Source organism: Battus philenor, unplaced genomic scaffold (assembly GCF_028537555.1).
Source record: "Battus philenor isolate CCGP_79_NKW_IND1 unplaced genomic scaffold, ilBatPhil1.0.hap1 SCAF_2, whole genome shotgun sequence".
Taxonomy (NCBI): Eukaryota; Metazoa; Arthropoda; class Insecta; order Lepidoptera; family Papilionidae; genus Battus; species Battus philenor.
Window position 1 is genome coordinate 12,148,573 of NW_027181682.1, and position 14,326 is coordinate 12,162,898.

Consider the following 14,326-nt stretch of genomic DNA (forward strand, 5'->3'; position numbering starts at 1 on the left):
GACGTAATAAGTAATAAAATACATTTAATTGGCAATTTGCGGTCATGTCCGGGAGCAGGTGTTTAAAAATCGCGTTAGGCAAACGTCTTGTCTAAATCGTAAGAAGTAAGAATGCATAAAACAAAATCCGTTTGGCAATGGCTTTTAAAATACAATGTAAAATGGAATTAGCAAAATAAAACACATTCGTTATAAGTAGAACAACGACGTCCGTCGGGATTTGGAAACAAAATGTCAGAGTAACATTTTGACGGCGTCTGGAATGTTCTGCACCGTTTTACATTAGCCCTCTTTCGTAATGCTTGCAATTCGAAAACAATGTGTTATTAAAGGTATATAAAATAATTATAAGAATACACAACCCTTATTAGCTTTGAAGTTAATTCTTAATATTTCCGGGATCCTTTATGTGCGCATAACGACCATATAAAATTTTATGTCTTTTATAAGAATAAATTTGATTTGAGACAGACTTTAAAGGCCTAAAATATTTAAAAAAAGCATTAATAAACCATGAATTTCGAAACCTCAAGCTTTAAATTCGTGAAATGTTACCCTGTTACAATGATCTCATACTTGACTTGACTCATTGTGGTATATATCTGTAATCTAATAGCGTAAAAATAACTTAACAATATAAATTTTTCGCCAACGACGGATGCAGGCAATTTCTATCCAGTCTTATTGGAATACAAAGGGATATGTCTGGCAGGGGACTTTTTGCGGCTGAAACGATGATAATGATATGAACAAATAATAAATGTTGAAGTTTCATTCGAAATTCGAGCATTCTATTTTTTTTCTTACTTTATATATTTTTTAATAATGAACGGAATAACAAATGAAAAAGGAAATTGGGAAGGGACCGACTAATGGTGTCTTTTAAGGTAACGTTTCTTAAAACGGATAACAAAACTACCATCTAATATTAAATATTTGTGGCAAACCTCTATTTAAAATACAATACCTACTAGCTAACAAAATAGACTAATTTCTTAGTTTATCTAGAACATAAGCGTACGTTTTTACGAACGGCATTAAAAGTTTTCTGTTTATGTTTCAAATGCCAAACGAAAGAAACTGTCGAGAACTCGTTCAGACACAATTATCTTCCCGCCGCAAAACACTTTTAAAGACTTCACGAAAAAACTGTAAAATTTACGTCGTTACAGTTTTGAGTTTATATAATAAAAAATGGGTGAACAGTGGTAGGCAAGCGGCAGAAGAAAAATTCACATTTTCAAAGTTTAATTAAAAAAGGATTGCCACTGCTCACAAACAAGTTTTCAGAGAATGGGCACTAGCGTTCTATGCGTTTGATTATACTACATTGCGATCACCAACCCGAGTGCCGAGCGTAGCGTTTACGGTATATTACTCTATAAATCATTGTGGGAGGCCTATGCCTTGCAGTGGGTTTCTATGAGCTGAAACGACGACGATGACTATAAAAATGATCTAAATTCTGATCATAATAATCGCTAACTAAATACGGAAGCCTTTCTGCTCCGAAACATATTTTTAAAAGATAGTTTTACATTTTAAAGTCCTGGCATTTTCTATAGTCCCACCTTGAGACAAATGGTGGTACATTTTAAATTCAATCATGTAACTAGCTATGGCGCTTTTTAAACTCGATGGCACTTATCATCATACACTTAGCCAAATATGTTGCTAATCGCAAAACTTAAGAACAACCAAATGAATATCACATTTTTTTTTCATGTTTTTGTTATGGCACGAGTAACATGCTTATGAAGAGAAATTGGAAAGTTAGTAAAACAACGCTATTCTTCTACCATCCATACTAAATTATATTAAAATACTTAGCTGACGAATATGTAACGTAATTCATAACTAAAATAAGACGTAACAGCTAGTTATTACTAAAATCTTGCAGTGTATGAAATACAAAACTTATTTTGTTAACGAATTGTATCGAGACAGCTAGTATATCAATAAATTAATTTGCGCGCCAAATAAAAACTAAACTTATTTTTATCTTTTCATCGTCTCCATAGAGTAATACCGAAATAATTTTTAATGTAAATCACAAAGTTAAAGTGCATATGATTTATTGAAATCGATCGTGTAATCTTTACAAGAAAAGTCATTCCATTGAACTGTGTGGGCGGCGTGCGTACATTAAAAATACATCCGATTATCAACGCTATACATTTTTGCTTGCACAACAGTGTTGCAGACATTAGAAAAAAGCGATTTTATAGTAACACGCGTCGCTATTTTTGGCGACTTGTTAGTACACGTATCGGGAGCGTTAATAAGTTTTTTTTTCTCTAAACGTCGTGTTAACACTATCTTTTTTTATTTTACACAATGTCATTTTAACATTGTTTTGGACCACGAAGCAGCATTAAGTCTAAGAAAATTCCAACAAGGTGCATTTGGTAGAATTTTATATATTTTCAGTTCAGTATTTGTTACGTTATGGAAATTAACAAAACCCACGAGCAAGCGTTTGGAGGTGTTCGAAAAATACACAATATCTAATAACAGTGTTGCATTGAATCAATAATCGAGGGAAGTTCTTGAACAGAATAGAAATCTTAAACTGCAGTATTTTAATCGACTATTCGAAAAAAGAAACACACTTTTCCTGGCAAAAACCAATGTTAAAATCTTAATCCAAAAATCAAACGATAGACGCACATAATAGCTGAAAGATTTTAGAACTTGGTTTAAGACGAGCATTAGAGGGTTGTTCTGAACAGGGTCAAAGAAAATATAGTTAACTTTTAAATATAATTTCAGCTGTTAAGACGTTTCCTCCTGGACATATCATAGGCCAACCCTGTATATTTACAACCGGTTGGAAGTGACCTATATCCAGCATCTTCATCATCAGACTTGTTGTAAAGTCTTTTCACCTTGTGGACGGACGTCCTAGGTTGCCGGTCTGGGGTCGCCAATTGAAACCTCAAGGCCCAGCGATCATATGTTCCGGGTTCACCTACTTACTGCCACTTCAACTTGCCAATAAGCTGGGTTGTTTCGGTTACTTTCGTTCATCTAAGGACCTTATTTCTGATTCTGTCTCGTAAGTAAATCAGTCTGAGAGCTCGCCAATGAGATTCACAGTGAGAGACCATGTCTCTGTGCTAAAAGTCATCACTGGTAACACATAAATGGCCCGCGACTTTTGTCGGCGTTATTTCATAAAGTTCATTCTCGACATTTTTTAAACTTCAATATTTCTGCCTAGTTTTTACCCATGAAAGCTATCGTTTGAAGAAATTCATTTTTTATAAAGACCCATTTCACCCCTCTTGCGAGTGGAACTTCGTAAAACCTCAACTAAATATAATTATCTCCAACCTCGAGCAGTTAACTTTTGTTTTAGTTAAATGTGATTATTTTTCACGAAATAAACAATTTTTTACACTTTAGCAAACACTTTATTTTTGTTCATAACAAGCGTGGAAGCTTTCGGTACAATGACAAAAGTGTTCAAGCAAGCATAGGAGCCTAGAAACCGTTACATAACCGTTTCTAAGTTGCGATTGGATTGCTCCTGAGGGGGCGTCCCAAAACCGGCTCTTGCTGGAGCAAAATCGTGATCAAAGATAAAGTGATCTGGCTAGTAAAATAGCTCTATACGTTAAAATGTTAGCATAAACTTTTCCTAGATTTTAAGTCTTCTGGAAAACGGAAATTAACCAGAAAAAATATCGAGAAAATTTATGTAGTACAGACATTTATTGCTCAAAGATATAAGTTCTTATGTTATCACAGTATATATAAATATACTGTCACCGTACTATACAATAACATATTTGATATTGGACTTTGTTGCAATGGTATCATATTGTTTTAATAATACCACCGAAAGTAAAAGCTAGGATTATTTTAGAAAATCTTAATAAAGCTTGTGAAAAACTTACCAATAAGAACATACGTGTTTACAAATTAACAACACAAATACAAAACGTATATTTAAAAATATTACAATAGAATAAATACACCGCTTACCTACACTAAAATAATTCGTAAAAGCAGATGGAGGGCACTTACACCGTATCTCAATATATTTACTGATCTTTCAGGGTTAATGCTTACTCACAGGAGTTGAGTATTCTTACTACGTTCAATTTATAATTTTAACGGCGTAAACAAAGTATAGAAATAATATACATCTATATAGCGGACAATGTTATCAATATGTTTAACCAGTATTTAAAAATTCGAAATTATTACAGACTCTAAAAAAATTTTTTTGCAACTATGATGCAAATTTTGAATTATTCTTTGCTAGACGTTGCGTTAGCTTGAAAAAATTGATATAAAAGTGTTAACAAAATACAAAAAAGCTATACAAACTTTAGTATAATATTTGTACATATTTTAATAAAGCAAAATTTACTGCAATTTTTATTTCACCCATAGGACATTGACAGGTGGAGTAAGGCAGGGCCCATAGATTTTTAGTAGAATCGGTAGGAAACAGCCAGCATCTAACGTCAACGACGTCAACTTAACAAGATCGTCGTCCACCTTTTTGGAGGACGTCTTATGTTGAACTTGCCAGTCTGTAATGTCCAATTAGAAAGGATAAGGAGCTATACACAGCTTTTTTATACAATAATTTACAGAGAATGATATTTAAGTTGACCCATGGGACGTGACAAAATCACGCTGTGACCAAATCCCTTTTACTTAATAAAGATTAAAAAAAAAACATCTTGCTTAAAATGAATGTTCTGGTCTTTTTCAACTTACACTATGCATTTATGCATTTCGTTTTGCAATCTATAAACGTTATCACAATCGCCTTATCGCCTCTTATCTTTGCGACAATTTTTGACACATATTTTTAAAGTGTTATATATAAGTCCTATTAAATATCAAACGTTGAAACTATGTTCCGTAAGATGAGGTCATTTTTAATGTAGACTGCCGGTTAACTACTTGAACTCTCGTGTGACCTTGTGAATGAGGCGTCCGATAAGGCAGCGGCGTTCGATGCCGAATGTTGGCCACCGCGCCGCGCATCATAACACGTACTTAGGTTAATTTGCATTTGCAACTCTTTGAACAGACTACCTTTGATGTAACAATTCGCGCATCATTAACAAACGAACGCGTATTCGAAGAACTTTATCATGCCTTCTTTGCAATGCATCATATATATATATATATAAATATGTTAATACAGGTTGATTGATAATTTTAGGTGTAAAAGCTTGAAAGCGTTCACTCCTATAAAGCTCAATAAGTGTAAACCTATAACCAATCACTTTGTATAAACACTTTAAATTAATATAATAACATATAAGTATATATATAGTAGTATTTATTGAAGTATATCTAGATTAAATCAATGCAATCGATTTAAAAGATGGGAGAAGTAATTTGATAAATAATAGAGATAGCGTAGCATATCTGCAAATCAAAACAGGAGAGTAAAGTACATTAGCTAATAGAATAAAAAGTAGCTTAATAAACTGGATTAATTAACGTGAGTACATAAGTAATGCTTTTTAATCACAATTATAACAAGACCACACCCGCCCTACGTGACCTGGATGACTGCATCAGTTGAGCTGTAAGTGAATGTTGATTTAATTTCACATGAAAGGTTTTACGTGTAAAATAATTAAGCGTGGACGTTGGAAGCGTTGTTTGTGATTATGGGCGTGGGCGTGTCTTTATGCGCTTGGTCTCTCTCTATTACTCGAGGACGTGGTCATGATCCGGATCATAATATTCGCTAATCATTACTCCGGCTGCAGGACGTTCTTTCTTAAATATAGGCCTAATAATCTAAAATTCAAAAGTCAAATTAAGAATTTCGCAAAACAGGTCTAATTAGAACTAGTTTTGAACACTTTTTATATTCCATACGGTTCAAAAATACGTGTAAATATAAAATAAGAATGTCATTACACAAATTTCTATATAAACAAATGTAAGCCATTATTAAATTATGACAAATATTCTCAATCTTTAACCGCAGCATATGAGATACTATATACAGATACAGAACTATGATTTGTTTAACCATGTTAAAATGTAATGGCAATGGTAACCCGGCGAGTTCGATTCCCGGGATATAATGTTATATAATTCACATTTTGTGCATTAAAACATAGGATTTCCACGGCTCACAAACAAGTTTCCAGAGAACGGGCAGCAGCGTTCCCTGCATATCATTATACCCAATCCGCCTGCCAAGCGTAGCGGTTATGGTATATGACCCCATAGATATCTTTGGGGAAGACCAATGCCTTGCAGCGGGCATCTATGGACTGAAACGACGATTTATTTTTATTACGACATTTTACAACCTTCAATATACTCGTTATACGTATTTACTATAGAATTCATATATATTTATTTTCCTGCGGATACAGCAATCTACGCTGGGTTATATCTATACTCGTGATTCATTTTAAGCTACAATTTACTTTTATATGTTTTGAAAATTAAGCTTATAACACTTAATACCTTGTAATTACAATAATGGTATCAAACGACTATAACAATATTAATACAACTACAACAATAAAAACGACTATAAGCATATTAATATAACATTAATTTATATGAATATTAATGCAATATAAAGTGAACTCTTCGCATGCAGACGTTGTCGTCGATGTTTCAGCTAAAAGGTGGTACGTAGAGGACACTGCTGCCTATCCTCTGGAAACCTACTTGTGAGCAGCGGCTATTCTATGTAAATAATGCACGAAGTGTAAATTATAGAAGATTGCATCCCGAAAAAAGAACCCGCGACTTACGATCGCAAATCTCAGTCCCCAACCGCTGTTAGGTTTTTGTTTGCTAGTGTTTTTTTTGCTTCACACTGGGTGATTGGGTAGATATAAAAGGTTTAACGAGGTGAATGTAGAGCTCATTTGTTGTCTCTTAATGTATGGTAAACCCTATCCAAAGATCACTGGTATCAGATATAATAAATATCATTATAATCATTTAGCAATAAGGAGCGTAGTTTACCACTTAATAAAAATAATTATTGACGCATTTTAATAAAAAAATAATCATTAATTTTTAAGAGTGATCACATTATATGGGATGTTCGGAAATAGGTGTTTCAGCTTCGAAACTATTTGCTGACAAACGGACACCCCTTTAAAATTTTTATACCTATAACCAACCATCCTGTATATCTTATAAAAATATAATATGTAGTGGAACGCCAGGTCCATATTAAAACGTACGACATCGCTCTATAAAAGTTTGTTACGAAGACAGGGTGTGTTCAATTATTAACGCCGAAAGCTTCGGTCCCATTACCAAGGTTCTATGACAAAGTACACAGTTAATAATTGAGCAATTAACTACCTCTGTAATAACCCTTTTTTACATAAAATTAAAATAGATCGAAATATAATACGAGAACTTCACAATCTGTAGTGAAATTTGATTATAATGTTTCTTCTTCTTTTCAGCCGATCGACAATGTCGCCACGGTCTTAATTATGATATCTGTCCTAGAGGGAGCCTATCTGCGCCGCGTCTACCAGTTTGTGGTCGCAACTCGAAAATCATTCGACCCCATCCGAGGCAAACGAACGTCCCAGCCTTCTGCCACTTTAAACGAGCAATTCTTCACACTACATCGATTACCTTGATTCTTCTGCGGATTTCGTCATTTTTGATTGAATGACGCACCGAAATTCCGGGCCTACCCCACTCTATCGTCTCGCGTATGCGATCACGTCTCGCATCCATATCTCATTACTGACAACATACATTGGACAAAAACCTTCGTCGTTCGACACTGTGGTATTTTAGATGAGATGTTTCGGAGCTTCGTGAACGCTGCCCATTCAAGTTGGATTCGGCGAGTGATCTCTATCTCTTTGGACCGGGCAGAAATTATGGAAATTATAAATTTTCCTAGCAATTTTTCATTTCTTTTCTCATTAAGTACTTTCCTTGTGCCTATACGTAAACATAAAAAAATCGAAATGGAAGAGCGATTCCCGAGTTTCGCGCTACATTTAGCAACTCATTTTTATCTATATAGTATACATAAAAAATTAAAAGATTGATCGATTGCTATGTTAACTGATTGAAAGTGTTGTCGGTCCGCCATTCTAGAGGTAGATTTCTAAAGGCCGTATAGGCAAACACAACCACGGCACTTATATCAAATGAAAAACAATAGTGTATAAGACCTCTTATCCTAGTAGTTGAAGCTCATATTCAGTGTGCGGGTAGATTATATTCACGACTTTCGTTAGCCGAGCGCAAATATCACTAGGTTGTTTTGATTAAAACTGTTTTGTTTATAAGTGATTAATATTTGTTTATTATCTAAACCATAGTTGCACAGACTTATTAAGACTAGGGCACACGAGCAAATCATGAACTGATGGCAGGCCGGCCGGCAGAAGTATAGGTAATTAAATTTTTTTGGATTATTTTGGAATAGAATTCAATATTTTTCCAATGTACGAGAGTATTATTTTTGCTGTCGGCAGGCCACCAGTATTCGACCGGCGGGCCGCGGTCTGTGCATCCATGATCTAAACCAATGAAAATATCCTATTTTTTAACTTAAGGAAAATAAGAAATGGAATTTTGTTTTGAATTATTTAAATAAACATCCCCTTTATGATTGTAAATAAATTAGGGGAATTACATATATTTTGGCTTGCTCCATGCTAAATGACCAAGACTTTATATTACAAAACTTTTCGCAGTAAAGTACTGTAACGGGCAGATCGCATCAGTTACCAACAGGTGAACCATGGAATAATGGAACTATATAGAGCTAGGTAGGACATATGGTTGTAACCACCTGCCACAACCCTTTGTCCGTTATTCGAATAGGCTCTTTCGAATCGTCAATCAACACAAAAAGTCGGCATTGTTGTCTCTACAGAAAGCTACTACCGGCTCGAAAGGCAGTTCCGCTGAAAACAGCCGACGAGAAACTCAACAGTTGCCTTTTCAGGTCCGCCGTGCCATTGCCTCGAAGATGTCTTAAACTGACAAACAATTTGAATGTTGAACTTAAAAACATTTAAAAATACCAGAATTTCTTAAACCGAAAATCTTAATATAAACTTCTGAATATAACTTTATTTTGCAAAATGCGCAACCTGAATTCGTGTTCAAACGGAATGTTAATTTCGTCGTTTTTTTTTCAAATAATAAATAATCTTGATTTGTCCTTCACTTTTTAAAAACCAACAGAAAGTCCTCTATAATAATACTTGCGTTGCTATCTTATGTGCTAGTCGGTTTTATACTAATATATTCATACATAAAGGGCGGCGTCTATTTGCGTGTGTTATTATTAACTAAGGTTGAACACATACGGACACCAATTACAGCCTTCTGAATAATTTTAGTTTAAAACGCTCCAGGTTTGTTCGTTTATACAATGACTACACTGGGGTTAGGCACCCGCGTTTTTAAAATTTTAATTATGAGCTTCCAGCGTGGGCAGTATAAGAAGACTCTAGATCATTCAGAGAGGAATAGAGATAGCTTTGCTCGGAATTTCGCTGCGAGGTCGAATAAGAAATTAGGAGATCCGCAGCAGAACCAGGGTCACCGACGAAGCTCGAAGAATTGCGCGTCCTACATGGCAGTGGTTGGGGCATAGCATTTGTGCATTCGGTGACCGTTGGGTCGAAAGGTTCATAGTTAAGGTCGTGAAAAATCTAAATGCGGGCAGCGCGAGATCGGTCATTGTCGCTGCATCCAAGTAAAGACAGAGAAAATAAAAAACGCCCACGCACCGGTAACGACCGGCTTAGTAAAGTAAAGATCAAACAAATAAGGAAAATAGTAAAATTAAAAGTAATGTAATAATTGTTATAAGTAATTAATAATAACTAAATTAAAAATGTGAAAAATTGTACCTTATAAAAAAGACTACCATTAGACGGTTGAGGTTCAGATGGCGATATAAAAAAAATGTTTAGTAGACGCCTCTGCCTTGCAGTGAGCGTCTATCGCCCGATATAATGAAGAGATGATAAAGCGTCTACTTTAAAAAAAATATTGTATAATGGGAACGACATCATAATTAACTTCGTAATTTTAGTTACTAAGATTGTCTGTCAATCCGATCAAGAACTATAGAGATAAAGATACCTGATCCGACTAACTGCAAAAAATCTGCAATTAGCTTAATTAGTCGAAAATATTTTAGTATTCTGTCGACTTACTACCATCTATGTCTTTATACACGATACAACTAACACATAAGTAAATTATACAACCTTTAAACGTCATAGGTTTGGTTTATGAAAATAGCACTGTTATCAGAAATAGCTCAAACGAAGCTAGCAGTTAGGTATGGTTGTAAACAGCGGCAGGCGAAATAGTTTCCTAAATTGTGGGCTTTATGAGCCATAGGGGAATTAGGGTCGGAATGTGAGTCCTTTACGAGTATGACAAGTCATAAAACATTTAAGTTAATAAACGTAATATACAAAAATCGCTTATAAAGTTTTGTCAAAATCGTAGTAAGGTACAAAATGGCTGGAAACTAACCATGCTATGTAGCAAACTGAAAGCTGAGAATTGATATACTAAAAGTAATGCTTAAAAAATCTAAGCGTAAATTTTATATGTTCACATTAATACGGGGTGACTGATTATATATGTAAAAGCATTAAAGGAGTGATTGTACAACTCATTTGCTTTCAATTAATGTATGTATGGTGGTGCACCTTATGCAAAAAAAATAATAAACGTAATGATAATATGGTAACAAAAAGTGTTTTCAGAATTCGGATTGCTACGTATTGAAATCAATTATTGTTTACTATTTGTCGTTGCAGTTTGTACTATTTATTGGCCTGTCGCATTTTAACAGAAAAAATAAATTAATGTAACTTATTTCAAAGTGGTCACTTGGCAAGCTTTTTCCTGACGTATGAGTCCCAACAAAGTTTTTACACCTATAGCCAATCTTTTAAAATAGCAACATGTAAAATGTATTTCGTTTTTAACGAACCTAATCAACGTAGTGACGTCGGACGCAACTCTCCTATGTCAAGTCTTACTTCCACCTTGCAGTTCTTCCAGGTCAAGCAGTCTGTGCAACAGTTGGCACAGACTAGTTGGCCTGGAATTTTTTCAAGACCAGAGCAGGTCATTCAGTAAAAAAAACTCGCTACAACAAAGTTTATATTGTTTGCTTACAATTTATTTTGCCTTCATCAGTGTCTTTATGGTTTATTGTTTTTTTGTTTTTCTCATAGATTAAATAATTATATCTTTTTTGTTGTACGTAATTAAAGTCACAACAAAAATCTTGAATTTTTTTGACCGGACTTTCACTGCTGTCCAATTGGTATTAGCGGTTTCAGGGTTAAGGTGACAGGACGCAGAGGGCGCCTAGACTGAGACCTCTTCTAAGGTAGCGAAGCTCGAACTGTTTCATACTACTGTTATATTTTACCGGATTGGGAGGCCGTCGTGCTCTCAGTTCGCGTCGGCAGATGCTTCATCGTGTGACTACGCTCACAGGCCTCCGCGAGAGTATCTCGGTTTAAGCTATCACTCATCAACAGAAGGGTACCTGAGAGGATCGCATCGTGACTGCTATTGCCTAGCTAAAAATTCTTTAGTAATTGTTGTTGTTTAAGTAAGTTTGACGAGAACACAAAGTAAACAGGAATCGTTTACAAATTATGATACAAGATACAATAAAAAACTTTTTTGTGTTTTTTTGTCATGGGCAAATTTTATTAGGTTTGAGAGTCGAGAACTCTTTAACTGTAGCTAAACTAGAGAGCTCCCTAAAGAATCTCGGAGCGGGCTATTTCGTTGATTATTTCATGGGGTAAAATAGCAGCGCAATATTTTCCAAATGCAGTGTACTAAACCGTACGCCGGCTTGAAGAGATATTGGTAGAGTTTCTAAAGGCAAGAGAAGTAAGATGGAGAGGGCCATGCTCCATATTTATCTATGAGATCTCGAATAAGAATAAGAAGATCCGTAGACTGACGAAAGTCACTGATATTGCCCATCAGATCGTCACGTTAAAGAGACCAAGCTCATAGCGTGCAGAAAAGCTGGCCGCTGGGCCTCTTCTACTCTCTACCCAAAAGGTGGAAATACGATCTTGTTAAGACAAAAAGTGGAAATACAATACGAGAGACTTTTGTCCAGTGGTGGACTGCTTACGGGTGAAATGTCCAATGTATGTACTAATATTAAGAAATAAAATCGAACATAACATTGTTTAGACATAGCGACTTATCATTTTGAACATACGATCATTACTTTAAAAATATTTCTTAATAATAATAATGGAATCTTCAGTAATGATAAACTACTACAAATCTATTCGATAATATTTGAATCTAAAATTAGTCTCAAAATAAATTTTAATGACAAATTTATGAGCGCCAGTACGCGCGGGCGTAGATAAAAGGGCTCATCGGTAAAGTCCAGGGCATATCGGTCAAGAGGTCACAGTACGAAATGCGAGGACGCACCCTGAAAACGGCACGCCTAAGAGGATACCTATGGTATAGTCGTCGACCGCAATGCGACGAAATCAAATGAAAACAACAACAACTCGTTTTGATTTTTACATTAAGTGACAAATTAGATAATAAGAAGAAGTTCACGTAAGTTTGGATCTTTTCTTAAATCAATTTTTTTATAAGATTCACAAATTTTTAATAATTATTTTTACGAATTTACCAATTCGTAGGCATGATATAATGTGAACGATGTTTTTTTATTTTCTTCACTTTTTATGTTTTTGATAGCCTCATTATAGCTAAGGTAACAAAGGCGTCTTCGAATCACGATGACGTAATCTATATTTTGGTTTTGGTAAATAACGTGATGGGAATTTATAACAATAGTATGATGCAAGACAAACTATGAGTACTCTCTTTAGGTTAGATGTTGAATTCCTGTTTATTAGCATGTTATACACAATTGTAACTTAATGTAAAGATACTTAATCATTTATTTTAGCATAATAAAATATTTTAACAAAATTTGAGGACTCAGGATAAATATAAAATTTTGGATATTATTTTACAGATAATTTACATATCTCAAACAAATTATTACTATTATTGTCTACTATTATTCTACAGAATATATATGTTTAAAATGACAACAGGTATAAAAAGGTTAAATAAAACATAGTCTTGGAGATATTAAAGCTTAATATGAATGATTTAGAACAACAAATAAAACAAAAATTGTATGTCTAATTATAAACATTTCCAAAGTGATATCTGTTTTTTAATAAAATGAAATGTAATTCTCCCCTTACCCAACAGGAGCCCTGCAGGAAGCACCAGGCGCACAAATATTAGTGTTAGGTAGTATTGATGCATGTTGCTAACTGTGAAAGAAAAATATATTGTAAACATTTTATAGTTAAAAGTAGAGGATGAGGATGGTTTTTAAATTATATGCCACATCTTATAATCAGTTACATTAAATAAATAAAACACTTGAGACTAATATCAAATACTTCTTCACCTGTAATTGAATCTATACAAATTTAATAATGTTATACACCCTAATTCTTATTTGAAAAAAACTGTTACAAAACACTCAGTTATGTTTAATAGTGTATCAGTCATCACAAAATTATATTTTAAATAAAGGTTTATTATTATCTATAACGACTACTACTAATAAATATAAGACCATTTTACCATAGTAGTAACACATTTATTTTTCAAGAAGTATTAAATATTCAAAAATTTGGCGGAAAAACAACTTTACTACCTTCGGAATGAAATATATAATTTAAAATATAAACAAATTTTACAATATCATAATGCATTAGATGTCGAATATACATAATAAATAAAATTCTCAGTATTGATGATCATGAAAAAAGGAAATACTCGGAATGAAAATAGGACATAAAAATGCATACCTTTCCCGATAAATTAAAATTAACTGAACAATAAAATAAAATTTATGTAATTGAAAACAACCACTTTAAACTTTTAAAAGTTTTTGATGCAATAATTTCGCATACTTTGCACACATTTTGCGTTACACCGTGATCGAATTAACGAACCAAAACACTACCTCCTCAACCTCACTTCAGACATACAATATTCAATGACATTTAAAATGACATAATACTGTATATTTGACAGCAAGACATTTCATAATGTTACTAACTTTTTATTTAATTAAAATTTATTTTCATTTCCAAAAATTGTATTGTTATATGCAAAATAGAACACTTTGGCACAAAATAGAACATTTTCGTACAGTATAAGCAATGAATAACATGTACGAAAATTTATAAAATATCTTATTGGGTTATTAAAAGTAAAATTTATAGTTATCCATCAAATAAATAATTGGTATAAATCT

At 33.8% G+C, this 14,326-nt stretch overlaps 1 protein-coding gene across 4 annotated transcripts in view; it reads right to left on the minus strand.

The window, feature by feature from the left end:
• The window catches only part of Piezo (piezo type mechanosensitive ion channel component), a 63,987-nt gene extending 49,951 nt beyond the window's left edge, over positions 1-14,036 (minus strand). For all 4 annotated transcript variants that reach the window (XM_068764950.1, XM_068764949.1, XM_068764948.1 and 1 more), the window contains exons 1-2: positions 13,875-14,036; positions 13,257-13,328 (exon numbers count right to left, since the gene is read on the minus strand). In XM_068764950.1, coding sequence (XP_068621051.1) covers positions 13,257-13,320 — 64 coding nt within the window. In that variant the 5' untranslated portion in view covers positions 13,321-13,328; positions 13,875-14,036. The remainder of the gene's footprint in view (positions 1-13,256; positions 13,329-13,874) is intronic.
• Positions 14,037-14,326: the final 290 nt, after the last annotated feature.